Consider the following 19,137-nt stretch of genomic DNA (forward strand, 5'->3'; position numbering starts at 1 on the left):
AGCCCCGCGCACACACAAACATGTTTTTGTCACTTAGGAGGACATTGCATTGACTTGCATTCATTCGTTGGCGATTTAACCAAAAGCAGCAGTACATGCCTAATCCCAGCCATAATCGTAACCAAAAACCAAGTCTTAACGTCAAAATTCAAATGTTTACCTCACGGGGATCCACTTTTTGTCGTCAAATGGGATGCAAGTCCCCATAATGTGGCCGTGTGACGTGATTTGTGTCCCCACGGTTATACAGAAATACACACATGCCCTAAACTACACCCGTCCTGCATTCATGACCCCCTGTTTCAATCCACACACACACACGAATGCATACACAAATGCAGATATACACATTTCTCTCCCTCCATTATTTAAACATCGTCAGCATCAAAATGCTCAACTTGAGGACCTCTCGTTGGCTCTTCCTCTCTAGAATTTTCTGTCCTCCATCTTTGGCGTTTTTACACTCCACATCCTTCCCTCCATTCCTCTGCTGCTGCTGCTGCAGTGAGAGAGAGAGAGAGAGAGCGAGCGAAGCCACATAAGGTTATACACAGTGGCGTGACGCCATGCATTCTGATTTATAGATCTAAAATGGCCGCCGTGTTGTGACTGCTGTAGAGGGCTGGATGGAGAGCGAGGGAGTCGCGTGGGGGAGTCAGGGCGGGGGTGTACGTTTGCGCGGGAATAGCAGACCTTTTCTTGGACGTTGTGTTCTCCTCTGCCCTGGAGGGTTTGCTACTACAGTGGTTTGGTGATGATGAGTGATTAATTAGGCCATGATGTACAAAGCGTCCATGCTTGTGTCTACGCTTGTGTGGCTGGTTTACTACAATGCTGTTGGACAGAGGCAGGGAAAAAAAAAGGGCTCTCCTGTGTCAGACTGCACACAGTGTGTATTTTAAAGGTAAATGCGTCGGTGCTTGTGAGGCTGGTGTCCTGGCTGTAGTTTGGTTTGTGGACGTTGGGTCCTTCCTGCAGGGAGATTAGAGTCCTCACATTGTAGCGGCAGCCACTGAGGACTTAGAGGTCAGCCGCTGCCTCAGACTCTCTGTGGGGCGCAGAGCTTTGATTTACTGACTCCACTGCATCACCTCCAGCACACACACACACACAGAAACACACACACACAGCTGGTACCACACTGCCTCCATGTGGACAACATGATAAACTACCCCACTTTCTCTCACTGACGGTTTTCCTTCTCATTATAAATCGGTGGTGATTCTCTTTTATATACATTTCTTTCATTTATGCGCAATTCCAGATGACCTAAAAGTGCCAACCTGTTCTGTCCAAAATAATGATTTACATCCTTTCATAATTTCAGTGGCAGCATTAGCAACAGATGGATAGTTACGTATGTATCATGTATGGTTTTAATAGTTTTCTCACAGATCCTTAAAAAGTCTTAAAAAGCATTGAATTAATTCATCTACAAATAAGGCAGTAAATGGTATTCAATTGACTTCAATTCATATTTTAAAAAAGTCTTAAAATTATTAGACATGGGAAGTAGGATTTTATGAATATTTGTTTTTCTGATGTTGCATTGTAAAATCTCAAAATGAACGGTAAAATCTATTTTTTTGTTATATAATTGAATACATTTCTCTTCTTAAATTTGTTGCGATGGGAATCCAAACAGTGAAATCTCAAACACAGAGTGAGAAACACACAGAAAACTGGCCAGAAATGTCCTACTTCTGTTGGTTAACTAAATGGGTAGGTTTATGAATATGAATATGTTCATTGTCTTCCACATATTTGACTCTAAAATTGATTTTTTTTTTAATTAATTTTTTAAAACATTTGATGTAGATAATCTAACTTTTTTTACAGGACAAAAATAACCATTTTATGTTACAATAAACATTTAGGCAAAGTAAAACTTCTTAAATTTTGTTTATTAGAAATTTGGTTGTTTGTTAAAGAGCAAGAGCAGAGAAACAGTCTTAAAAAGCCTTAAAAATGAGAGAGCAAGAGCAGAGAAACAGTCTTAAAAAGCCTTAAAAATGAGAGAGCAAGAGCAGAGAAACAGTCTTAAAAAGCCTAAAAAAATTGTTTTGATTTCTTTTGAAAAATTGGGGAGAAGAAGTGAGCAACTTGGTAAGAAATGTTCCAAAAATTCCAAGAAATTAGCAGATTTGGAAAAATGTCCAGGGAAAAAGAGAATAAAGATAGGAAAAAGCAATATATTTATAATTATCATAGTTACATGCACCTTTTCCAAGTCATTTCCTTGTTTGTTTGTTTGTTTATATTTTTTTATTTGATTTTGTTATTTGTTTGTTTGTTTTTCCTAATTTTCAGGTAATGTTCTTGTACTTTTTGCTAAATTCTTGCTAATTTTAGGGTTATTTCTTTTGTCATTGCTCATTGCCTTCTTCCCATGATTTTTGAAAGAATTCAAGCCAATTTTCTCAGGTTTCAAAGGGTTAATTAAAGTAAGATTTTGATTTTGGGACTTTTAATTGTTACAGAGTATTTTTAGATCGAAGCATTGTTACTTTTACACGCGTAAAAGCAATGATACTTCTTCCACCGCTGCCTGCAGAGGGTCAAAGGATTGTCAGTATTGGACTTTTAATCATCACTTGTCCAGAGACGATTCTTTATTAATCCAAATATTCTGTCTCTGCTGAGTTAGCTGCTTTGCTAGCATGTTTGCAACCTCATAGAGTGATAACATGTTAATGTTTTGTTTACAGGTTATTCTGCCTTCCCCAAGTGCCAAATAAAATCAATTAATGAAGCTCTAAGAAAAAACATGCATATATGGCGTGACAGTTCAATAGGAAAAAACAACAGAAAGCGTCTCTGTTTTAAGGGAAGGGATCAACGCAAACCTCCAGAAACTCCCAGTGCTGTTTACCTGGGTTGAGATATGATGAATGCCAAGATCATAGGATACTAAAGACACCATTGTCATACTCATCAAACATAAAGTGACCCTTTATGACCCGTATGGAAACATTAGTTCTGTTCCTCCACACATTTACTTAGGTTTTTACTTTAATTTGTCGTCCACCTGTGACTAATAACTGTGAGTCTTCTCATTCCTTACATCTCAACTGTTGATCAAGCAGTCACGAGCTGCGATTAGTAGCAATTATTTCCATTGTCTATTAATCCAACAGTCATTTTTTATGGATTTGATTTGTCTCAAACAGTCTTTAAAATGTCATAAAATAGTGAGAAATGCCCACCACAAGTTAATCACATGTGAGAAGCTGGAACCAGAGAATATCTGGCATTTCATCGATTAATCGATTAAGGTTAACGAGAGCAATGAGAGTGAACCAAAACAGTGACACTGCAGTTCATAAAACCAAAACAATGTGCCAAAGGATTGTAAATTTGGGTAATTATTTTCTGTGGGTTCAACACTTCCAGCAGCACCTTTTTACTTTACACACAGTTGGAGACATTGAATATGTAAAAAATATTGATTAATGCAGCTTTAACGCCTTTGAAGCCTCTGCAAACTGGCTTAATTTCTTTTTTTTAAAAACAAGGTTTGAAGGCAATGAGCAATTTGAGAAGAAATTACCCCAAAAGTAGAAAGAAATTAGGACATGTACATGAAAATTAGCATAAAAACATGAAAAAGGAAGGTAAAAAACAAAACAAAGAAAATACTTGGAAAAAAGTGCTAAAATGTAATAAACATTTTGTAACTTAATTTTCAGTATATTATTATGATAGTTATTAGGGCTGTCAGTGTTAACGCATTAATTGTGATACGATAAATATCTATAATTAACGTACTGATTTTTTTTTTTACATCGCGTTAATTGCCTTCTGAGATTCCTGCCTTTCAGAGGCTGTACCGGGTTGAGCTTTTAAAGCTACAGTGATGACTGATGGTATCATATGAAGGGGGAAAGAATAAAGTAAGACTAAATTTTGGCAATAGAAAAACAGCATGGCCATTTCACAGGGATCCCTTGACCGCTGATCTCCAGATATCTGAATGAAAATGGGTTCTGTTGTTATCCATGAGTTTCCCTCTAAGCAGGTTTTTGCTGATGTTTGATTCCTGATCAAAAGATTCTGGTAACAACTGGTTTACCTTTTCAATATGGACTTCATAACTGTGTTGTGATGTGAAATAATGGAATTAAAAACATGCGATTAAAAGAACTGATCAATCACAATTAAAAAGCTAAACATTTAACATCCCTAATAATTATAAATAAAGTCTTCTCGACATTTTCCCTCAGTTATTTTTAATAAATTTCTAAATCTACTAATTTCTTGAAATTTGTGTAACATTTCTTGGCTTTAAGGCATCTTAGAACAGGATAAGAAAAGCTTCAATCCATGTTTCAAAGGGTTAAAGTGACGTGCTGTCTCACAAAGTCTGCATTGTTGTGCACGTGCATTAAAACAAAGGCTATATTTTACTAAATTTCTGTAAAAATGTGACTTTTGTGAACATGAGGAGCATTAGTGTTTGACAGTGCAAATGTTGACCAAGCTGAAGTCTCTTGAGGAGCTTAAATAAGACATTTTGGAATGCTTTTTTTCCTGCCTTGAAAACTTTGCATCCATCATAACCTTCCTTAAATTCTCCAACAGTATCCTTGACAGTATCATGCAGAAATGAGACATATGCAGAGGCCGATAAGAACATGCAGAGCCAGAACTAGATGCATTCAGCTTCTGTTTCATGGTGCTTGCTATGCCCTGCCAACTGACGCCCCCATAAAGCAAAGCTTCTCAGTGCTGCACACAGTTCTGAGGTGTAGCGCACTACATGCAAGCTACTTGTTGCCCACAGACACTCCCAGTGCACCCTGAACTTGTTGTTTTGTCAGCTCTCAGGAGCATTGATCTAGAGAGGACCGAGTGCTTGTATTATTAGATAGAGAAAACCACTCAGCTCAGCAGGTATTTGATAGATCTGTCAGAGGTGTTTAGAGTGTGTGTGTGAGTGTGTGTGTGAGTGTGTGTGTGTGTGTGTGTGTGTGTGTGTGTGTGTGTGTGTGTGTGTGTGTGTGTGTGTGTTTGTGTGTGTGTGTCTATGTGAACGACTGTGGTTTTTTTTCTTTCTTTTTTTAAGTGCGTTTGAAGCCTTTTCTCAAGGTGTTTAGAAAAGTGTAAGTATGAAAGTGTCTTAAGGAGTTCTCAAAGAGAGCGGATACTCTTTGATGCTTTGTCCCACAGAGAGAGCCACAGAGGCAGGCTGCACTACTGAAAGAAAAAAATGTTCCTTTCTTCTGTCACTCAATCACCCTGCTTTCTAGCTGAGGAGCAAAAACCCTTTACTGTATTAGCGAGAGGTATTGAAAGTTCACATCCAATACACCACAGAATAAAACAACCATTTAAAGAGGTGTGTTCATTTTGAGGAAGTTAGAGAAAATGCAGAAAGTAGTGCTGAATGTATGTCATGAGTTAGGCGGTAGGAACAGGCTATATAATCTGATCACAGATTATGTAGCCTGTTTCAGTGATTTTAACTTTTATCAGCACTGCTGTTGATCACCAAGGCAGGAATTTCTGCATCCCAAACTTTTAGCGAATACACGTCTTAAACCTTACCTCAAAATCACTGTCACTGTGTGTGGTGCATAAAAAAATAGGTTTAAAAATGTTTGTTCATAAAAGATTTTTAGTTAAACAACCTAAATTATACAGTTTATTTAAATGAAGTCTGCATGTCATCACTTTGGGTTTTTTTGTCTCAAAGCGACAGGCGTGTCCAGAGGCATTATGTTTCTAGGCTGTCCATCCATCCAACCCATTCTCACAATATCTCAAGAATACCTTAATGCCTTGAGTGATTTTTTTTTTTCAGATTTGGCACGAACATCCACCCCGACTCGATGATGAACAGATACAATTTTGGCAGTCAAATGTCCAGGTCGCTGTTTCCTCATGTCAGTCTCATTCTCGTGAACACAAAATCTTAAGAACACCTTGAGGGCATGTTTTCAAATTTTGCACAAACGTCCACTTCGACTTAAGGATGAACTGATTCGATTTTGGTGGTGAAAGGTCACTGTGACCTCACAAAACATACTTTTGGCCTTAACTCAATAAGTCATACACTAATTTTGACAAAATTTCACACAGATGTCCAATAGAATAACATGATAAAATGATGGCATTTTATTTTCAAAAGGTCAAAGGTCAACATCACTGTGACATCATAATGTTATTCAGAATAGGACACAATTGGCCAGATACTGAAAACTGTGCTGACTGTACAGATCTGATTTGCTGAGGGGTTGAAGATGTGTGTGAAGCATCTGGGTTTTAGAATCTGTTGCATCTTTGCAGTGACATCCATATCTGATGCATCGTCTCCTGTCATGGCTGCATATAAGTATGGACAGACATGGACATGAACTGTAACTGCAACTTGACTGGTAACTGTACAGTAACAGTTGTTGGTTATGTTTGTGTTTTGTCCCTAGGAGCTGGATAAAAAAGGCTATGATAACATCACTACAGAGATACTGGAGGAGAAGACGTTTTACTACGCTGAGGACTATCACCAGCAGTACCTGAAGAAGAAACCTAAAGGCTATTGTAGCCTCAAAGGCACCGGAGTCTCTTGCCCCATTGGAGCCGGGAAGGATGAGCTGTGAAAGATGTGCGGTGAGACACAAATGGATGAGGATTTTTTTTAAAGCTAATACATCATCACTTATCTTTAATCTTAATATTGATCGTAATCAGAATCAGAATCATTTTTAAAAGTATTTGATACACTGGTAAAATTGCTAGTCAGATTGCAGATATTTTACTATAACTTTTATGTTTGTCAGTTATGGAGAATGAATGTAGTGTCAGAATCAGCTTTATTGGCTGCTTGTGTACATGTAAAAGGAATTTGACTCCGGTTTGTTGTTGTTCTCAATGTACACACAAAGAAATAGATACCGCTAAAAGGACATCTGGCTGGACAAAGATAAAATATTAACATTTGACCACTATGTACAGATAAATGAGTGAACAACAGTTATCATCTCATTATAATACAGGGAAACCTTTAGTCCTGACATTCATGTGGATGCTACTAGACACTCTACCCACTCAAACACAGTTTCAGACCAAGTACACACTGTCATGGCAACAGCACTCCCCAGTAGCAGTGGTCACCCCTCAGCAGGACAGTGTGCCATACCACACTACAAAAACTGCTCAGGAATAGTCAGCAAAACATGCCAAAGAGCTCAAGATGTCAGCCTTGCAATATATGTGCAATAGATTGCATATGCAGTTTGGATTATGTGCATTTTATGGGTGATTTGAGACAGCTAGTGCTGTTTTTTTCATACGTGATTCATTTTATTGTGGCTGTGAAGCATGAAGGGGCGCAGCCTCTGAGTCCAAGACAAATTTATCCACCAGGACAATAAAGTGTATCGCATCACATCACATTGCACTGCATTGTATGGCATCGCATCGTGTTGACTTGGTCTCCACTTTCGCTAAATCCCAATCCAGTTGAGCATCCATGGGACGTCCCGGTGCCTCGAAGGGGTCCTGTACCCCAGAGGTCCTGTACTGTGTGGCACCAGGGCGTTGGTAGCAGATCCTTGAGTCCTATTATGTGAGGTGGGGTAGCAGCACGTCCCCAGGATACTCAATCAGATTGGGACTTTGGGAATTTGAAACCCAGGTCTACACCTTGAGTTCTTTGTCTCTTTCCCCAAGTCATTCCTGAGCAGTTTTCGCGTTGTGGTACGGGTGCGTTGTCCTGCTAGTAGATGATTGCTGTTTCCTTGAGGTCAAAACTCTGGGGCCCAAAAAAAAACAGGCCCGTCCTTGATGAACCCGTACAGTTTCTGTCCAAGCCTGATCCGAGCCCAAACCATGGCAGTAATTCTGGGCACGAGCCCAAATAAAAACCTTAATTTCAACTGTAAAAGCCAAGGGCTGATGCGTTTCCTTGCACCACTTTGTAATAAATGTTTTAACATATATATATATATATACACACACACATATTACATATGATATATTTTGGATCCCCCCTCAGTTGCTCTACCATTTTTACCCTGTTAAAGGGTTGTTGTTTTTTTCTCTGTGAGGGTCAGAGGGATTTCATAAAGTTTCATAAAGCCCTCAAAGGCTAATTGTGATTTGTGATATTGGGCTTTATGAAGATAATTGAACTGAATTTCTTTTACAGTTGTAATTCAAATTTTAAACTTTAATAGTTTTTAAAAAGGTGGTTTCTTTGCACCACATGGGGGGTGCATATAAAACAACAAAAATTGTTAACAGCAAGACAATCTTCTGCACTGTCAGACAGCTTTTCTGTATAGCATCTGTCAAACACAAAGGCTATTAAAACTGCTTTACTTAAGACTTGTTGTAGTGCAGGTGTAGCAGTGTGTTGGACTGCAGAAGCAGGCAGCTGCCACAAGGTGGCATTGTTCTTCAAAGAACACAGTAGAGCCTTAGCAGAATGTTTGTATTGAATCGCTTTTAATGTGACATATTATAGCTGAGAAACCATGTGAATACTTTGTCTTCCAAAATAGGTTGATTTTATTCCAATCAAAGTTGATATTTGTGCAATCCAGCAGTCTTTTATCATCCACCTCAAAGCCAGAACACAGTGACAGTAACAATTCATAAAATGTCTTAAATGCAAATTTTTATATGACAAGTAGCTTTGTAAAAGGCAAACACAATAATGCCAACTCTTACCATTTTCATTTTACTATCAATATCTGATGTCAAATAATCAACGTCAGTTGAGACAAACTGCCTTTTATTCCTTGAATGTATCGCTTCAGAACTAATAAAATCTACCTCATCCAATCTTTTGTTTTATGAACCGTGCACATCTGTTGGTGTGCTCATGCATGCATGTGTTTACCCATGCAGCTATATATATTTTAAAGATAAGCCACTGTTTATTTGAAAAGGGACCATACCAACGAGGGACACATGGGTATTACTCACACACACAACCACTCATTCTGGATTGCAGAATGACACACTCGAGGCACTCATGTATGCAATATGATACACACTTTGCTTAAACAATCACTCCACTCCTTGTAGTTCCATAATGTATTAAAGTCGTGTTGTGCTTTACATAATTACTGTGCATATCAGAGAGAACAGGAATTCCTGAATTGTGTTCGGTGCTTTTTATTATTAAACACCTAAAAGTCTATTTAAAAAATGAAAATCACACGTTACTTTCCAAAATACAGAGATGATATCTAGAAAAAGCTTTTTGGTCGACCGCAGCAGTGTGATTCTACCCGCTCTCGTTTATTCCCCTCCCTCTCTGCTATCTCTTTTTCTCTGTCTGTGTGTGTATGTGTCACATCCTGACACCTGTGTGTAGGTGTGGACCAGGGCACAGGTGCAGGTGCAACCTCTCAGGGCCTATTTTGGTATTGGGACAGATATTTTTTGCATGTGTCTGCATGCAGCACCCGTGTGTGCGTGTGTATGTGTGTGTGTGTGTGTGTGTGTGTATGTGTGTGTGTGTGTGTGTGTGTTGGGGCATGTGAAGCTGTGGCTTGCTTGATCGAACCGCGCTGAGTGGTATGTGGTCAGGCCAGCTAGCTGTTTTCCAGCGCCTGCCTATGTTTTTGCATGCAGTTGTGTTTTGCCGTGTGTGCGAGAGGAGATAACCTTTTTAATGAACTGATCTTCGTTTCCTTTACTTTGAAGGGACGATGGCGTTTAATTGCTCAGTGAAATCATGTTTTTCTGCCATCTGCAATTCTTGACTTCAACAAGAGATGCTTCAGTGCACTATTGCACGAGTCAGTTTATTTCTGCCTCGTTGCAAAGATAGCGTTATCACCAACACCTATTACATGTAGAGAGAGAGATGCTGTGGAAAATTAACACGTTTAAGTGCAGACACATTAAAATGACATTTCGAAGCCGCGTGAGGAAGTGTACATTTTCTGTGTATTCCTTTGTAATAGATTAAAATGGGGCATGGAAATGCATGGCACTCTCATATACGCATCCATACACAAACACAGTGAGGCAGGGCAGGACAGGAACCAGGCTGTGTGTGCCCTTCAGACAGAGCCTATTGTCTGCAGATGGGCCTTTAATGGCCCCACAGCTGGCCACAAAGAGCATACCGCTCCAGCTCGGTGCTATGCCTCTCACTGGCCTACACTCGGTCACCCTGAGGAGAGGACGCAGCTCACAGGCAACACCACTGTGTACATGCATGTGATGTCTTATTCTATTATAGCATGCGTTTTCCTTCTTGTAAAATTCACTGAAACTGAAGAATAGATTTGCGAAAAACGTGTGGCAGAGTGGGCTGAAACGCTGAGAAAGGTGCTGCTTGTTTATCAGAAGAACTTTACACTCTTACCCCCCACACACACAAACACACACACATATAAACACCCGTCCCAACCACTACCTCTAACTCCGTCCTGTACTGCCGCCTAATGCAAAAGGCAGCGCCTACGCAAAAGAAACAAACACACCAAGAAGACACCTTGCAGAGACGTGCACCCACACAAATTTCTTGCACTCTGATATGCTCTCCATTGTGTCCTCCTTTCATAGCTTTTCATTTATCTTCCCCTTGACAGCTTTAATAGATCTTACCCTATGCATACATATACCGGGTATGTATACATCATTGAAAATGGCATTGTTTTATACTATTTCCTCTTTAGCTGCTAAATAATTTGTTTCTTTAGACACCAGCATGAATTTGTATGGTGAGCTATATAAATAGAACAATAGCAGTGAGTGGTGTATTCTGGTGCTGTCCTACCATCTGGAGAATTGTTGTGACTTCTTGTCCTGTTCCTCACATAATTGCTTTTCTAGATTGTAGAGGTAGCGGGCACACAATTGGATATGTGTGTGGGTGTGTGTATCTTCTTTTGCATGTGTGATAGCAAGGCAAACAGAGCTTTACTATATGGCCATGTACATGATGATATGAGAGTTGTGTGCAGGGTTTTTTGCAGATGCCAGATGTGTTTGCATCCCCCTCCCTTCCCCTGTGGTTCCTGCATGGGCGCAGGGTCTCAATCAGAGCATCAGGGCTCCAGGAACCGGAGCACAGCAGTGTCTCTGTGCTGCCCAGAGAAGTGCAGCCTTGTCTGGGTCGGTGCATCTGCGGCCTGGGGGCGAGCTGGGGGAAGAGGGCGAGCCCTGGTGCCCCTGCATGCTGGTTTCACTCGAGGTCTTCTCCGTCTGCGTAGCCTGACCCCTGAACTCTGGGGGAGAAACTTATTCCAAATAGAGTTGATTAAAACTTTTAGACTTACTGTATCCTCAAACAGGTTGGTGCAGCAATCAAAATAGAAACAAAAAAAGGCAAGCTCACACACGCTCACTCATACACAGGCGTGCGTTCTTTCCCACAGAGAAAATGTCACAAGCCTGTTCCTCCTTTCCACTGGGAGTAGCAATGGGTTAAGGGTGGGGGTGGAGGGCAGCACGTGCTGCAGGGCCCTAGTTGGCTTGCTAACTGGCCCATTGGCTTTCTGGCTGACAGCCCACACTGTGACACTCTGCACCTGGGAGCCTGTGTGTTGTCAGCCATGCTAGCTAGCTCGAGCTACCACCACATGACACACAGGAAACACAGAAATAACTGCTCAGTGTCTTCAGCACAGTAACCACTTAACTGGGGGTGTGCTGCTGACAGAGAGGGGTTGAGGAGAGGATTAAGGGAAGTAGAGAGACGGAGGTAGACTGGTTGGAATGGGACAGGGTGATGGCATCGGGGTGTAAGAATAGAAAACTAGAAAGTGAAACACGAAGATGGTTTTGAAGGTGCTTGCACCTGTGCAGTCTCGCGTTTGAGGAAGATTCCAACAGACTTAAATGAGACTACATGGTGCATTTACATATTCTCTGACAGATGCAGAATATCCTGCTTATCATCTTGTTTTTTTTTTTTTTTAAACCAAGCCTCTACAAAGATGATTACGCAACAATGAAAGATTGACATTTTACAGCTGAGGGTCTGATGCAACTGTTAAAATTCCGAACGTCTCTTTCTTATGTTCATTTTCTGGTTTTATCTGCTGTCCATCTGTGCTTGCGAGTCATCCGAGTCTCACTTCACACAGGTGGGAGAGTGGTTTCACCAACGAGCCCTCGATTAGAGCTCAACACAGGAAAGAGTTGTGCAATGTTTGGGCTTTCAGATAGTGATGTGCTGGTGTGTCACTATTCTGAGGAAAGAGGACAAATGGGACACACACACACACACACACACACACACACACACACACACACACACACACACACACACACACACACACAGAGACATTATTTGCATTGCAACATGCACAAACCATGCTTTCTGTACTCCAGCTAGTTTCTGCCAACAGCGCAGATTTAAATCTTGTTTCCAGCTTTTGGGTAAGATAGTGGCATGATGGTGGTATTATCTGTTTCTGACTGAATGTATGTTTCTGTCAGTGTTTGAGATGTGAAAGAAATGAGCAGATAGAGGGAGAGAAAAAGAGAAGGGAGGAGAGATGCTGGCGGCACCAGGAGGAAGCTGGGTCTGATGCTTCTCCATGCAGCTGCTCCCAAACACCCACACTCTTCCTGTTGGAGTGTGTGTGCGCAAATGTGTTGCTTTGAGTATAGATTTAGTGTTTTACTTCCACATAAGGAAAAATGAAACTAATTTATCCTACAGACGTTTTTACTCTTTTCTTAAGTTTTACAGATGTGCTCATTTTAATTAATATGTCTAACAATCTGTGAGATTTAGTGGCATCTAGCCGTGAGGATTTCAGATTGTGAATGGCTGAAACTTCTCCTGGTTTGAATTCCTTCGGTGTTCATTGTTCAGGATTTTTTTTTTACCAGGAGCCAAATTATGCACGGAGGTCTCGTTCAAATAGACTCCTATAACCGCTGAAAAAATCAGTTTAAGGTTACAAATCAGTGTTTTATTCGACGCTATTTGACTTTTCAGAGAGGGGCCGCTAGCTCAACACCTGGCAATCTGTGCTGACCTTTTTTTTTCTTCAATCCAGATGATCAGGAGGTTTTAACCAGGAGCCTGATTATCCACAGAGGTCCCTTCCACTCTAAAACAAACGGACATGGTGATTTAAACAGGTAAAACACTGAATAAAGCTGTTCCACCTGGAAAAAAAGTTTTTCCAACGACAGCATTGCAAAGGGGTTGCTAACTATTGTGGCCAACACAAAAACATGAATGGCCCTATCTAGAGTTTGTCCATTCTAGGCTACTGTAGAAACATGGCAGAGCGACATGATGATTTCTGTTGACATAGATCTGTTCCCTATGTAGATAGAAACGGCTCATTCTAAGGTAACAAAGACACTGTGATTCTCATTGTCAGGCTATTATACACAAAAGAATACAAACTTATATCATACTTAATTTCTGCCAAAATAACTGCTCCTACACTGCTCCTTGAAGCTCAGGCCATGTCATGCCAGAGGTCTTGCTCTTTTTTGTGAAGCATTTCTTAAGAGAAATACATTTTTAAACCCTGTGCTCTACGGGCAGATCAATTATATGCGATCAAATGGAAAACTGGTTTAGAACAAAAGAAGTTCAGCAGTGCAGCTTGAAAGCTCTTGAAAAGTAGAATTTCAGGTATCCTCCAGAAGACGCAGTCTAAAATAGCTGATGTAGGTTTCTTCTGCCTGGCTGAGGCCCTCTGTGTCTTTTCAAAGAAACACTGGCCTCAAAAAACATCCGCTGGTGGAAACACTGGCCTGACAGTCAGTGAATGGAAAGGTTTGAGGTGAGTGTGTGTGGCCACACTGAGGTGTCAGCAGGGTGTGCGATTGTGTGTGTATTTGTGTTCATACAGATATGTGTATGTATTAGGCTGTCTCTCTAACTTTCCATTACAATGAAATGCATAGCCATTTTTCATCAAGGACATCTTTGTATCTGTTCAGGTTGACCTCAGATGGCACCAGCTTAACTTTCATTCAGTGTCATGTACTTTTGCCTCTATTTCAATGCTTTCTATTTAAAAAGTTGCATCACAAAAATACATCAACAATGTGACAAAATTATGAGCAAACGCATCATAGAATAAAATGTTTTGGATTGTTAATGACGTTACATTTTGACTATGTAATGTAATAATTGGATCTGTTTTATCAGTGATGTAATTTCTGCAAACAGGCCAACAGCAAGCTTAGCTTTTCAGTTAGATCAACATAAAGTCAACACGTTTAATTGAGCTAAACTAAACACACACTAGTCATTAAGATAACATTGTCAGCTCAGCTGTTACAGCAAATCCAAACATGGAGATCACAGCCAGCGTGTCAACTGATCAAATGTTGCCCAACTATTGAAATATATCAAATTGGGGATGCTGTGATGTCTTTGTCTTGTTCCTTATTTGTGAGTGCTGCTGGTGCTGGTTACTGAGGGAGGATGCAGTACATCTGCTTCACGCTCCATAATGATGGGGGAAAAGCACGTGCTCAGCTCCAAAATATGTGTGATAGACTATTACATTACAGTGGTGCCAGTTCAAAGTGGATTGCTATTATTGAAGGAAATTAGAGTTTTTTGGCAAATTACAGAACAGGATTGCTCTGTAATGTTTGGGCTGATTTTTGACCAAAGTCAGACATTTTGTTTGTAATTTATTTGGCTGAAAGTCAGCCCGTTCTGAAGCGACTTTTACGTTTAAAATAAATGTCAAATTTATTTCCATTCAGCACTGCTCTATTCATTGTTGTCAGGGGTCAAAATTAGGTCATGTCAAAAATAGAGCTGAAAAAAAGTTGAGTGGTTCAGGAACATAACATTAATCTTTTTTTAAAACGGATTAATCATAATTTTTCAAGAAATAATGCGATACAACATGTAGTCCCAGCCTTTCAGTTGTGCAAACGTGTAACTTGTCTTTATCTTATGTCATTGTAAAGTGAACAATAGACCCGATCTCACTCCCAGTTCCTCAAATACCAGCACTTGGTCAGTGGCCTGTAGGCCTCAGACACAGACGCACAGAGGCACACTCGAGCGGCAGGATGAGCTCGGCATTTGTTGATGTTCAGCGTAGTTACTGTAGCATTAAGAGTGACAAAAGTCCAGATTGGGTGGGCAAAAAGGGAGGAGGATTGGTCAAAAAAACTCTGGACTTTCACCTGGGAGCCCGCTGTTCCTGTCCAGTATGACACCAAAAGTCACTAGAGTTGTTTTAACATTGACAGTGTGTGCTAGTATGTTTAGCTTACTACGGTAGTGACGTGGGTCTTAAGGGTGGGTCTGCTTGAGCGACAGGCTGGCTGCAAGTCGTTGCTACATTTGTTATTAAGAAAACAAGATCAGTTGACACGCTGGCTGTGATCTACATGTTAAGATTCACTGTGGCCTGCTGGCTGAGTCATCGCTACTGGCACAGCTCCCACCTCTTGTCCATATTTTGACACTTCAGGCTCCAAAAAACCCCCAAGATGGTTATGGCAGAAGTGCCGAACTGGAGGATTCCAAAATGGCAGTCCACAACTCGTGGTAAGATACGCCCATTATTTATACAGTCTATGTAACAAATGTACTTATTTTAAGCCAAACCATGATATTTTTTTCAAAACCCAACCACGAGCTTGTGTTGCCTAAATCTGAGGAAGTAAACATTAAAACAAAGTTATTTAACCAACATTATAACTATGCATTTCACTAGCAGAAACTGTACTTTCATCATGAAAACAGAAGTTAATTTTGAAAAGAGATGATGCATGTAAGCGTAAATTGGCACGCTGGTCCTAAACGTCTAAACCTGCTGCAGGAGGAGTACCTAGCACGTCGTATTTTGACGTTAGAGGCCACTGATCAAGCTTTGTTGACGAGTTGATAGTGAGAATGTTTTGCAATATTTTGGCTGTTTTTGATTGTTTAATGCAATGCAAAAAGTCACGTTTGGCTTTAGGATATTGTCATTGGCATTTTTTGACATTTTATAGACAAACAATCAAGAAAATAATTTGCAGATTTACTGATTATAAAAATAATAAGGAGTGACGTCCTAGCTAAGTAGCTGACATTTTTTTGTTTTGTTATAGGACGGTGTACATTTGATATCACTGTATTATTGCAGTTAGAATGATACTAAGTATAGAAAGAGTATAGAAAGAATGAAGTACTTGTGAACTTCCCCAACATTCAGATGTGACTATAATTGTTCATCTTAAAAAGATGTTTAAGAGAAGTACGGTATAAATTGTGTTGAAAAGAAACATGAATGGTTCACAGAGCATGGGGTGGCTACTGACTCATCACATGAAACTCATATATTGCCATAACCTTTGATGACAAATACTTCTTCCTCCTCCCCAGCCTCCTCTCCTTCTCTACTTTTACTTATCTTTGTCTTTGCTCACCCGCTCCTCCGTCTGTCACACTCTTTCCCCCCTGCTTCTCTAGGGGCCATGTGAAATGAGTAAAAGACAGGGGAGAGTGTGAGCTGTGGTGAGCCACAGACCAAAATAACTGGTACTTTTTTTTATAAGAACACATGTGCATTCACCCACACATAAAGTCACACATGCGTGCACAGTCACACACGCTCACAGAGACAAGAGGTCTCTTTTACTTGATGATCCCTGGAGAGAGGTGTAGTTGGATATGTTTGGCTGTGCCAGGAGAGATTGTGTGTGTTGATATCCCGTGTTGGAAATGGACCTCCGTGGAGAGTGAAGTAGGTCACGTGTAGATGCTGTTTGTGAGCTAAGAAATTCTAAGATTTGTCAACTGTCTGGACTTAAAACTAGAGCATAATGTTCAGACATAAAGTGTCTCATTCTCTCAGTTTCCACTTTTTTTTTTTTTTTTGCTCCAATCAGCTGCGAAATGTTACTTTCCATCTCACTTTCTCTCTAGTGACAGATCCTGCAGCCTCCCTGTCAAGCTGGCATAGTGGCATCATTCTAAAACTGGTATTAGGCATTTCCTGCTGCGTCCGTTGGCGGGTGTGAGGGTGTGTGTGTGTGTGTGTGTCCATATATATGTGTATGTGTGTGTGTCTGTGTGCGTGTGTGTGTGTCGGGGCGGAACGCACCTGGTCCGCGCAGCTGTGGGGATCCTAGCAGGGGGGAGAGAGAAAAAGAGAGATAGAGGAAGGAGAGAAAGAGAGAGGGATGGGAGGAGACGAAAAGGGGGCCCTGTGTGCTGTACTGGGGACCTGATGAGTTCAAATAGAGAAAAAGATGAGGAGAGAAGTAGCGCTATTTCTAGGCACAGTATAGCATGCACAGGCTTACAATGTATCTACAGCGTTGCTAGGACTGTCCTTTAAAAATTATGTTAATGAGAATGGTTGTACAACTCCGAGAAAAGTTCCCTTTTGACTCATAGATAGTTGTCTTTTAATGCAAATTTAGTGCTTGTGAATTTTACTTTGTCTCCCTTTGTGTGTTTGTTGTCACTGCTGACTGTCTTGGCCAGGTCTCCCTAGAAAAAGAAATTTTTAAATCTCAATGGGATTAACCTGGTTAAATAAAGGTTAAAGGAATATAATAAATAAGTCAGTCTGTAGAAGACAAATTTGTGAGGTAAAGTTTCTGCATCTGTGACACGTGACGGAAATCTGTTTCTCCCTTCTAACAGTTTGACAATAATCTTAAACATTCTACTCAAAGTAATAAATCAGTTCAGTGTAATAACGGTATTATGTAAGACCTTGTCAAATTTTAATATTCATCTCTCATGAGAAAGGAAGGAAGTGTGAGTGAAACAGTTGGTTTTACCTGCACAATGCATCTCCCCATTGTTTGTAAAATATTGCATGTCAAACAAAAGTAATTCTATTGTGGCTTTAAATGCAACTTGCAGTTGTGGTTTGCCAGCCCAGTTGCCTAAGTCTGAAATACATACTGGAAATGTGTCAGTCCATACTAGGATGCAGTTCCTCTATCCTTCTGCAGAGGGGGCAAGGAATCTGGGGGCGGGGGCAATGATAGAAAGATTTTTACAGTGCAGATTTAAGTGTGAGCAAATAGGCCAGCGATAAGAGGAAACCACGTCAGAACCCACACTACGAGGAAACAAACAACGGTGTCTGTCAGGCGTTTTCATTCAAAGTGCACAGAGAGAGCACAGATGTGCTTGTACACACACAGAGTCTATTTCACAGCTGGACGACCAAGGAGCAGTCAGTGCTGGGAAGGTCAGATGACCAGGCCAAAGGTCAAGCCACAGAGAACTGCAGTAGAGGAAAGGGGAAGCACGAGGGCATCAAGCACACACATTTATTAAAGTTATCATCAGCACTGTTGCAACGCCTGAGCCTTTGCTCCAGATGGGCAGAGGAGGCAGAAAACATGAGCATGTTGAGGCGGTTTGGTCTGAAGTGAAATGTTGGACACACACAAACACACAGACTGACCCTCCGTCAGTATATCGGTCAGAGCTGTTGTCATTTGATAAGAAGCCAAGCGGGACAACACAGGTCAACATCAAAGCAGCAATTTCCCATACGCCTCCCTTTGATTCTTTAAAGGTTAAAGATTTAAAACTAGCTTTTGCCATAAAATATATGGTTTCAAAAGGCCCTCTTGTATTTTATTGATAATATTTCAGGATGAAATAGTTCTTTGAGTATGTGTTTGATCACTCCTTACAGTAGATTCTGATGTCTGTGTGTTGATGTGAAACTTTAGCCCTTTTTTCACAGAGATTGCGTGATAGGGCTACTATGAAGTCCTTTCATCAGGCCACCTTTGCTTTCTTATGAAGAAGAAAACAACAGCTGTATAATCCCGCTCCGTTGTGTGGCGGGACATGTAGCACCAGCCTTTTAGTATGACATAAAACATATGCATCGACAGTGCTTTCTAATTAATGATGGCATAACAATACAATATTTCTCTGTATATAATATATTTCTCAATATTTTCTCTATTTCTCTGTGGCTGCTGATCTCGTTCTCTGCTCTGAGAGTAAGGAGCTCCCGAACCTTATAGTTTTCCCTATTTTTGGACGCTTTTTGTCTCTGTTACCTTGTAAGAGCCTGCACCATGTTGAGAACTATATGCAGACGATCCCGACTCGGGCTCTGAATCATAGGTACACTCTGAAAGTCACGTACAGCTCCTTTAACAACTGTAAGAACTATTAACTGTGGCCTTGTTCTGTTTCCTAATTCTCACAGGAAATCCAGAATAGCTGCTTCTTAATAATATTCAGGAGATGTC

The 19,137-nt window shown here is 40.6% G+C and overlaps 1 protein-coding gene across 5 annotated transcripts in view; it reads left to right on the plus strand.

The window, feature by feature from the left end:
• msrab (methionine sulfoxide reductase Ab) overlaps nt 1-19,137 on the plus strand; it is a 70,262-nt gene that overhangs the window by 35,292 nt on the left and 15,833 nt on the right. For 3 of the 5 annotated variants that reach the window (XM_088087879.1, XM_042501446.2, XM_088087880.1), the window contains one exon: nt 6,426-8,787. In XM_088087879.1, coding sequence (XP_087944005.1) covers nt 6,426-6,599 — 174 coding nt within the window. In that variant the 3' untranslated portion in view covers nt 6,600-8,787. Of the gene's footprint in view, nt 1-6,425; nt 8,788-12,977; nt 13,063-15,383; nt 15,438-19,137 lie in introns of those variants that run through there. The other 2 variants (XR_015778788.1, XM_088087878.1) reach the window with 2 other exon arrangements.

This window comes from Plectropomus leopardus, chromosome 14 (assembly GCF_026936395.1).
Source record: "Plectropomus leopardus strain MGB_pleo_1.0 chromosome 14, ASM2693639v1, whole genome shotgun sequence".
Classification (NCBI taxonomy): domain Eukaryota; kingdom Metazoa; phylum Chordata; class Actinopteri; order Perciformes; family Serranidae; genus Plectropomus; species Plectropomus leopardus.